This window comes from Babylonia areolata, chromosome 6 (assembly GCF_041734735.1).
Source record: "Babylonia areolata isolate BAREFJ2019XMU chromosome 6, ASM4173473v1, whole genome shotgun sequence".
Taxonomy (NCBI): Eukaryota; Metazoa; Mollusca; class Gastropoda; order Neogastropoda; family Buccinidae; genus Babylonia; species Babylonia areolata.
In genome coordinates this window covers 44,223,961-44,233,677 of record NC_134881.1, presented here as the reverse complement: position 1 = coordinate 44,233,677, position 9,717 = coordinate 44,223,961, and the positions used below count along the sequence as shown (strand labels likewise).

Here is a 9,717-nt window from a genome sequence, read left to right as displayed (position 1 = left end):
ACAGACATACTCTGTCTAGAAATGTGAGACAGGTGATGAAGGACATCTTGCTGGTGCTGATATATAATTACGGTCTGAACTGAGACACCTTGAAATTATCATTCGCGTGAAAATCCGATCCGCATAACTCACACCGTAGGAAAATAAAAAACAACTGCAGAAACGGTTCTCCATCAGTCCTTCAAGAAGCTGTCATAAACCGTACATGTCCGTCACCTCTTGTAGGGGAGACCGGGGGAACTTGAAGGTAACCTTACTCAGTCTTACCATTCTTCTTGCCGATATAAATCATCATCGATCAGCACACATTTACAACAGTATTTCGTGTCTGATTCGGGACGACTGAGTGTCAACTGAAGAAATGAGTGTGCAGATCAGTATATCAGTGATTATAATATCAGTACAAATATGCCGTGATAATGTGGTGAAACTGAAGAGCCACCTGGAATACAGAGTTTCAGTTTCAGTTTCAGTTTTGAAAGGTGTCAGAGCGTCCATATATTATCTACTACTGTGTTTGAAAAACAACCGGCAAAGAAAAAAAGAAGGGGGAAACACATGTCTGACATTCGCGTCCGAGTAAAACTCAAGTGACTGACGACGCGCCGAGACAGACAGAGAAGAGAGAGACAGACATACAGATGGACAGTAAGAGACAGACAGACAGACAAAGGGGTCACACTGTTGCTCCATTCAGCTCGAGTCATTCGAAATAGTGTCTTTCAATTTTTCGAAAGAAAAACTGTTCCTTTCGGCGCAGACAGATGATATTATCATACATGATCCTCGTGTAAGTCTTGTAAGACACCTCAAAATACAACTGACAGAGAAAGATGCTAATTCCTTCATTTGCCATTTTTCAGTTCTATTTTCACGTCCACGAGAACGGGCAGTTCAACAAGGTAGACTCTTTCCGCGCGGCGAGAGCCTGAAAGCTCAGTCCAGAACAGCTCCTGAGCAAGCAATGAGGTGCTCCACAGGAAAAGAAGAACAACTCCAGTCTTGTGTGAAACGTTTCTTTCTTTCTTAGTGGTGTCCCTTGACTTTTTTTTCATATCCGGGTGGAGATTGTTTACAAATCACGTGAGTTCAACAACGGAGATGAACTAGACCTTTTGAGGAAGAAAATAACACATAATACTCGTCGACGCATCTGATCACACTACAGAAGCAGTATGAAATCAGGAAGTGTACTGCTGACATTTCTTCTGATCTTCGCATTTTACCTGGGGGAATCTGAGGTAGGTCCTTCTACCATGGGCAAGGCGATGTGTGCAACAATTGACCTCTTCTCCTTTTCTTCCCATGACTGTGTTGGGGCACAACACAGTACTTTTTCTTCTTCTTCTTCTTCTTTAATTGATTCACTTGTTAGATGTTTACTTAGCGATCTGAAAGTTATTTACGAAAGGAGATTGGAGACCAGTCCTCGCAATCGCTTGATAATTTTTGTGGTTTGTGGTTTACTGAACAGGTGGACATTAGAACTTTGTCAACTGATGATCTATTCACTTAGGCCTGGTCTTCTTTTCTGAATGAAGACATTTTTTTTTAAAGCAGTCAACACAGCGACTTGACATTGTCTACAATCCTCCCAGACTGATGGGCGTGTTCAGAGAGATAGGGGGTGGTCACAGCTCAAGGGGTTTTCAGTCCTTATGTCTTTTTGAGTTCAGACCCCAGTAGCACCCACTGGCCAGTGCTTGAACAGAACTCCCCCCCCCCCCCCCCCCCCCCCGCATCTCCCCTCCCCTCCCCCCAAAAAACCAAACAAACAAACAAAAAAAACCCAAAATAATTCCATGAGCATGCAGATGACCAGTTTACACTCGCATGTCTCAACATGGAATTCATGTTAGTAGTTTGACTATCATTAGTATCACTACACACTCTTTAACCAGTATTGCTCATGCACTAGCTTCCCATCAGCTGTACACAGAATAGTGAAAACTTGTACAAAGGAACAAACTGAAAAATTTCCATTTCTACTGTAGAATAACAAAATGACTGACATACAGATTCTTTGTAGTTTAAAGAATCATATGCACTCATATGAAAAAGATATAAAATGTTTACTGTAATGTAGCACATTCATGAATATAAAGCGTATGGGCACTTTCATTTCATGGTCAGGTATTGGTTATCTTTATAATTTGCATCATAAGAAAATGATGCAGTGACCACAAAAAGTGAACATGACATTTTGGAAATCAGTGTTGCTGTTTTCTTCTCTTGCAGCAGTCCAGTTTTGAAGATGAGCGCTGTGTGTGTGCATGTCCACGGAGTCTGTGTCCCAATGGAACAGGTCCTATCTTTATCAAAATGATACCACCCAATGATTGGTAAGATTTTGGGGGGACCTTGCCATATTGATGTGTGTGTTGTGTGAGAGTATGTTGCCAATGGTGTTGATTCCAAATTTGATTTTGATGGGAACTAGAAGTAAAAACTAAACTTGTACTACTTGTGGCCATCTTGATTACAAAAGATCATTAAACTTTGAAGAATGAGGATCCTGTTATTTCCATTCAGAATGATCATTTATGTAAACAAGAGTAAATTAAGGGGGAGCTGAAGTGTGTGTATGTAACATAGATATAATGTTTTATGTTATCAAAAGCGTTTTTGTAAAGCACCTAGAGCAGATTTCTGGATAGTGTGCTATATAAGTATCCATTATTATTATTATTATTATAGAGACAAAGGCTCTCTCTCTCTCTCTCTCTCTCTCTCTCTCTCTCTCTCTCTCTCTCTCTCTCTCTCTCTCTCTCTCTTTCTCTCTCTCTCTCTCTCTCCCTCACGCACACACACACATCTGTTCATTCTCACAAATTTCTTTAGGGTGATATAATGGGTCTGTATGGTGTACATTGTGAATGCATATGTGTGTGTGTGTGTGTGTGTGTGTGTGTGTGTGTGCATGAGAGAGAGAGAGAGAGAGAGAAATGGTGTGTTTTTGGATTATTAACTCATTCTATACTAGTAGCTCGATGACTTCCTTCATTATGTTCCCTGTACTGTTTATGTTACAAGAAAAAATATTAAAAAAGAATGCAAGTACATACAGCTGTGAAATTTTGTGTTGATATGAAGAATAGAATGGACTAACATTTGGCAAAGTTTCAAAGTTCATATTGTTATTGACTGTTGTATCATATTTTGAAAACAATCCACGTTTTTCACAACTGACATAAAGGTGGAGAGTTTTTCTCATATAATAGAAATTTAACAAATGTGGTCTTTTGTAACCATAGACACATCCTAATTGTAGCAATTGAATGGGCAAATGCATATGCACAGTGGATATCTACTATAGAATCAGTTTGCATTCGACTTTGAGCCACAGTTCTTGCCGAAGTTGACGGAGACGCCATCTTGTCGAGAGAGCGAGCGAGAAGGCAGTGTTGGGTGACTGTACACTGGCATGTATTGTACTCAAACAAAGGCATTCTCAGCCACAATAAAAGTACAGGTGCACTTTTGGGTGACAGAGCTGTGCCATATAGTTCCACACAAGACCGTTAACCTATGAACATCGAATCTTTAAACTCACAGTACGCTATAGTGTACCACAGTAATAAAGTGTTGTGTTCATGAGGTACGCTGTAGCATACCTTAGTATAGAAAGAGTTAATGTCATGTGATTATTTGAAAAGACCCAGAGAATAATATTTAACTGTTTGTAAAAATCTACATTATTTATTAGAAGTACAATTTTGTAAGTTGGAACACCCAGTGGGTTAATTAGAACATGTGCTTAAACTGCATGTGTACCATTAGAATGTAAGGTGTGGTGACAGTTGCAGTGTGGTGACTGTTGCAGTGTGTGTGATGCAGTGTGGTGACTGTTGCAGTGTGTGTGTGATGCAGTGTGGTGACTGTTGCAGTGTGGTGACTGATGCAGTGTGGTGACTGTTGCAGTGTGTGTGATGCAGTGTGGTGACTGTTGCAGTGTGTGTGTGATGCAGTGTGGTGACTGTTGCAGTGTGTGTGTGATGCAGTGTGGTGACTGTTGCAGTGTGGTGACTGATGCAGTGTGGTGACTGTTGCAGTGTGTGTGATGCAATGTAGTGACTGTTGCAGTGTGTGTGTGATGCAGTGTGGTGACTGTTGCAGTGTGTGTGTGATGCAGTGTGGTGACTGTTGCAGTGTGTGTGTGATGCAGTGTGGTGACTGTTGCAGTGTGTGTGATGCAGTGTGGTGACTGTTGCAGTGTGTATGTGGTGCAATGTGGTGACTGTTGCAGTGTGTGTGTGATGCAGTGTGGTGACTGTTGCAGTGTGTGTGTGATGCAGTGTGGTGACTGTTGCAGTGTGTGTGTGATGCAGTGTGGTGACTGTTGCAGTGTGTGTGTGATGCAGTGTGGTGACTGTTGCAGTGTGGTGACTGATGCAGTGTGTGTGTGTGTGTGATGCAGTGTGGTGACTGTTGCAGTGTGTGTGTGTGATGAGTGTGGTGACTGTTGCAGTGTGGTGACTGATGCAGTGTGGTGACTGTTGCAGTGTGTGTGTGATGAGTGTGGTGACTGTTGCAGTGTGTGTGTGATGAGTGTGGTGACTGTTGCAGTGTGTGTGTGATGCAGTGTGGTGACTGTTGAAGTGTGTGTGTGATGAGTGTGGTGACTGTTGCAGTGTGGTGACTGATGCAGTGTGGTGACTGTTGCAGTGTGTGTGTGATGCAGTGTGGTGACTGTTGCAGTGTGTGTGTGATGAGTGTGGTGACTGTTGCAGTGTGGTGACTGTTGCAGTGTGGTGACTGTTGCAGTGTGGTGACTGATGCAGTGTGGTGACTGTTGCAGTGTGGTGACTGTTGCAGTGTGTGTGTGATGCAGTGTGGTGACTGTTGCAGTGTGGTGACTGTTGCAGTGTGGTGACTGTTGCAGTGTGGTGTGACTGTTACAGTGTGGTGACTGATGCCCAGTGTGGTGACTGTTTGCAGTGTGTGTGTGATTGCAGCGTGGTGACTGTTCAGTGTGTGTATGATGCAGTGTGGTGTATGAGTGTTGGTGACTGTTGCAGTGTGGTGACTGTTGCAGTGTGGTGACTGTTTGCAGGGTGGTGACTGTTGCAGTGTGTGTACTGTTGCAGTGTGTGAATGTTGCAGTGTGTGTGACGATGTGGTGACTGTTTGCAAGTGTGGATGACCTGTTGCAGTGTGATGACTGTTGCAGTGTGATGACTGTTGCAGTGTGATGACTGTTACAGTGTGGTGACTGTTGCAGTGTGATGCATGTGGTGACTGTTGCAGTGTGTGTGTGTGACTGTTGCAGTGTCTGTGATGAGTGTGGTGACTGTTGCAGTGTGTGTGAACTGGTGGTTCCCCAGTTCCAGTCCTCCAGGGATCTCTGTCACTTCTGTAGCTGCAAGCATGAGATACGCAACACTACTACCATCAAGGTACTGCTGCTGCTTCTCCTGTCTGTGTGTATGTCTCTGTGTGTGTGTGTGTGTGTGTGTGTTGTGTGTGTGTGTGTGTGTGTGTGTGTGTGTGTGTGTGTGTGTGTGTGTGTGTGTGTGTGTGTGTGTGTGTGTCTGTGTGTGTGTGTGTGTGTGTGTGTGTGTGTGTGTGTGTGTGTGTGTGTGTCTGTGTGTGTGTGTGTGTGTGTGTGTGTGTGTGTAAATGTGTGTCTGTGTTTGTGTGTGCACACGAGTGTGAGTGCTAGTGTATTTGAGTGTGTGTATGAATGTGCGTGTGTGTGTGTGTGTGTGTGTGGGGGGGGGGGGGGGGGTGTTTGTGTGTGCCTGCATCATTGCATACATTATCACTGGCACGTCTCTTTGCTTCTATTCATAACGCAAAGAAATGGAAATGTCAGTTAATTTTGAAAATCTTGAGATTCAAAGAAGTGTAAACCACCAAGATTATATATGATGTGTCCTTTTGTCAGAAGTGTGTATGTGTGTGTGTGTGTGTGTGTGTGTGTGTGTGTGTGTGTGTGTGTGTGTGTGTGAGAGAGAGAGAGAGAGAGAGAGAGAGTTAAATGTATGTAAACAGGAAAACGTGATAGAGTAAAACATACGTTATATAGATAGAAGTATTTTGTTCTTAATAGAAAATATTGTAGTCTTGATAAATTACAGTTGTTCAAATGATTTTTCTTTTTCTTTTATTTTATTGATTTTCATTTTCATTGTTATTTATAAATGCATGATTGCGAGTGTTGTGTTTTCATTTTGATTGCCATGTGTGTGTTATTGTGGGGGGGTTTTGTATGTAGTAATCCATAAAGCATAATTCACTTATTCACATTATGTCATTTACATGGCAACGTAATCACAGACATAGTCTTGTTCGTTTAATGTTGTTTGATGATTGTGATGAGATGTCTGGGCTTTCCCCTTTATATGCTGTAGCGTGGTGTGTAATTTGTATTCCCACTCTGCAATATTTGTTTTGTTTGGTGTGTAATTTGTATTCCCACTTTGTAATGTTTACTTTGTTTGGTGTGTAATTTGCATTCCCACTTTGTAATGTTTACTTTGTTTGGTGTGTAATTTGTATTCCCACTTTGTAATGTTTATTTTGTTTGGTGTGTAATTTGTATTCCCACTTTGTAATGTTTATTTTGTTTGGTGTGTAATTTGTATTCCCACTTTATAACGTTTATTTAGTTTAGTGTGTAATTTGTATTCCCACTTTATAATGTTTACTTTGTTTGGTGTTTTATTTGTATTCCCACTTTGTAATGATTATTTTGTTTGGTGTGTAATTTGTATTCCCACTCTGTAATGTTTATTTTGTTTGGTGTGTAATTTGCATTCCCACTTTGTAATGTGTATTTTGTTTGGTGTGTAATTTGTATTCCCACTTTGTAATGTTTATTTTGTTTAGTGTGTGATTTGTATTCCCACTTTATAATGTATAATGTTTATTTAGTTTGGTGTGTCATTTGCATTCCCACATTGTTGCATTTATTTAGTAGGGTGTGTAATTTGTATTCCCACTTTGTAATGATTATTTTGTTTGGTGTGTAATTTGTATTCCCACTCTGTAATGTTTATTTTGTTTGGTGTGTAATTTGTATTCCGACTTTGTAATGTTTATTTTTTTTGGTGTGTAATTTGTATTCCCACTTTGTAATGTGTATTTTGTTTGGTGTGTAATTTGTATTCCCACTTTGTAATGTTTATTTTGTTTGGTGTGTAATTTGTATTCCCACTCTGTAATGTTTATTTTGTTTGGTGTGTAATTTGTATTCCCACTTTGTAATGTTTATTTTGTTTGGTGTGTAATTTGTATTCCCACTTTATAACGTTTATTTTGTTTGGTGTGTAATTTGTATTCCCACTTTGTAATGTTTATTTTGTTTAGTGTGTAATTTGTATTCCCACTTTATAACGTTTATTTAGTTTAGTGTGTAATTTGTATTCCCACTTTATAATGTTTACTTTGTTTGGTGTTTTATTTGTATTCCAAATTTGTAATGTTTATTTTGTTTGGTGTGTCATTTGTATTCCCACTTTATAACGTTTATTTAGTTTAGTGTGTAATTTGTATTCCCACTCTGTAATGTTTATTTTGTTTGGCGTGTAATTTGCATTCCCACTTTGTAATGTTTATTTTGTTTAGTGTGTGATTTGTATTCCCACTCTGTAATGTTTATTTTGTTTGGCGTGTAATTTGCATTCCCACTTTGTAATGTTTATTTTGTTTAGTGTGTGATTTGTATTCCCACTTTATAATGTATAATGTTTATTTAGTTTGGTGTGTCATTTGCATTCCCACTCTGTTACATTTATTTAGTAGGGTGTGTAATTTGTATTCCCACTTTGTAATGATTATTTTGTTTAGTGTGTGATTTGTATTCCCACTTTATAATGTATAATGTTTATTTAGTTTGGTGTGTAATTTGCATTCCCACTTTGTAATGTTTATTTTGTTTGGTGTGTAATTTGCATTCCCACTTCGTAATGTTTATTTTGTTTAGTGTGTAATTTGTATTCCCACTCTGTTACATTTATTTAGTAGGGTGTGTAATTTGTATTCCCACTTTGTAATGATTATTTTGTTTGGTGTGTAATTTGTATTCCCACTTTGTAATGTTTACTTTGTTTGGTGTGTAATTTGTATTCCAAATTTGTAATTTTTATTTTGTTTGGTGTGTAATTTGTATTCCCACTTAATAACATTTATTTAGTTTGGTGTGTAATTTGTATTCCCACTTCGTAATATTTATTTTGTTTAGTGTGTAATTTGTATTCCCACTTTATAACGTTTATTTTGTTTGGTGTGTAATTCCCACTTTATAATGTTTAATTAGTTTGGTGTGTAATTTGTATTCCCACTTTATAATGTTTAATTAGTTTGCTGAAAGTGGCAGTGGTACAGAATACAGAATATTGTATTATCTCAAGAAGAGAAATTCGTTTGTGATGTAAAAAACAAACACACACACACACACAAAAATCACAGTCATTCAATATGTATACATAAAATGCTTAAACGTCAACCTAGTGAAGCCCATGCGTACAATCAGTAATTACAGTTGACAACAGCAACAACAACAACAGAATCCCTTAGAAAGTTAACTGAGAGTAGATCATACATACATCATCACAGCAGCCATACATGTGCTATAAAATTCACGGATAGAGGATAGGCATAGTATGATAGTCATGTCCAATTATGACCATCAGAAAAGCAGAGGAGGCAACTGCTGTCCCAACTATCGGGGCTAGAATTTTATTATAGTGGAGAGTGTCTTGCCCAAGTTACATCCCCCACTCTCTCTGCCAACAGGATTTTAGGACAGTCGGCGTTGGGGATGGTTCCCAAAGGCCAACTAGCCACCAAGGCTGCAGCACTAAGAGCCAGTGCAATTTTGCCAGCTAGTCATAGTCCTTCACAAAAGACTGAACTGTAAATGACTTCCCACTGCAATGGAGAAACCATTGATGGTACAGCTCTCACTTTGCTGTTAGCCATAGAATAGGATACTAAAAGTAGACATAGACATATGATAACAATGATATCATGCAATTCAACAGGATTTCTAGTTACCCTGTTGTGTAAGTAGTGGCTGTATTATTTGTATTTGTATTTCTTTTTATCACAACAGATTTCTCTGCGTGAAATTCGGGCTGCTCTCCCCAGGGAGAGCGCGTCGCTACACTACAGCACCACCCTTTTTTTTTTGTGTGCAGTTTGATTTGTTTTTCCTATCGAAGTGGATTTTTCTATAGAATTTTGCCAGGAACAACCCTTTTGTTGCTGTGGGTTCTTTTACGTGTGCAAAGTGCATGCTGCACACGGGACCTCAGTTTATCGTCTCATCTGAATGACTAGCGTCCAGACCACCACTCAAGGTCTAGTGGAGGGGGAGAAAATATCGGCGGCCAAGCCGTGATTCGAACCAGCGCACTCAGATTCTCTCGCTTCCTAGGCAGATGTGTTACCTTTTGGCCATCACTCCACTTATGTAATACTTTCAGGTGGTGGTGATCTTCATCATCTGTGTGGTGACCTTGCTGTCCATCTACATGCTCTTCCTGATGTGCCTGGATCCCTTCATCCAGCAGCGACAGTCCAGCTATGCTCCCATCATTGACGATGATGTCACCATGGTAACTGAATGAACCCCACCCCCACCCCCTTTCTCCCCCTCCACCCGTCCATCAGTCCTGGTTCTTCTGTTTGTTTGTTTGTTTGTCTTGTGATCTGTGTTACACTTATAGTGTGGATGATTTCGTATCGGTTTTCTTTTTTTGTTGTTCTTTT

The 9,717-nt window shown here is 39.8% G+C and overlaps 1 protein-coding gene across 1 annotated transcript in view; it reads left to right on the top strand.

Moving 5' to 3' along the window:
* The first annotated feature begins 1,089 nt into the window (after positions 1-1,089).
* The window catches only part of LOC143283063 (proton-transporting V-type ATPase complex assembly regulator TMEM9-like), a 15,170-nt gene continuing 6,542 nt past the window's right edge, over positions 1,090-9,717 (top strand). The window contains exons 1-4 of the mRNA XM_076589087.1: positions 1,090-1,241; positions 2,239-2,342; positions 5,300-5,396; positions 9,432-9,563. Of these exons, the coding sequence (XP_076445202.1) occupies positions 1,176-1,241; positions 2,239-2,342; positions 5,300-5,396; positions 9,432-9,563 (399 nt within the window). The 5' untranslated portion in view covers positions 1,090-1,175. The remainder of the gene's footprint in view (positions 1,242-2,238; positions 2,343-5,299; positions 5,397-9,431; positions 9,564-9,717) is intronic.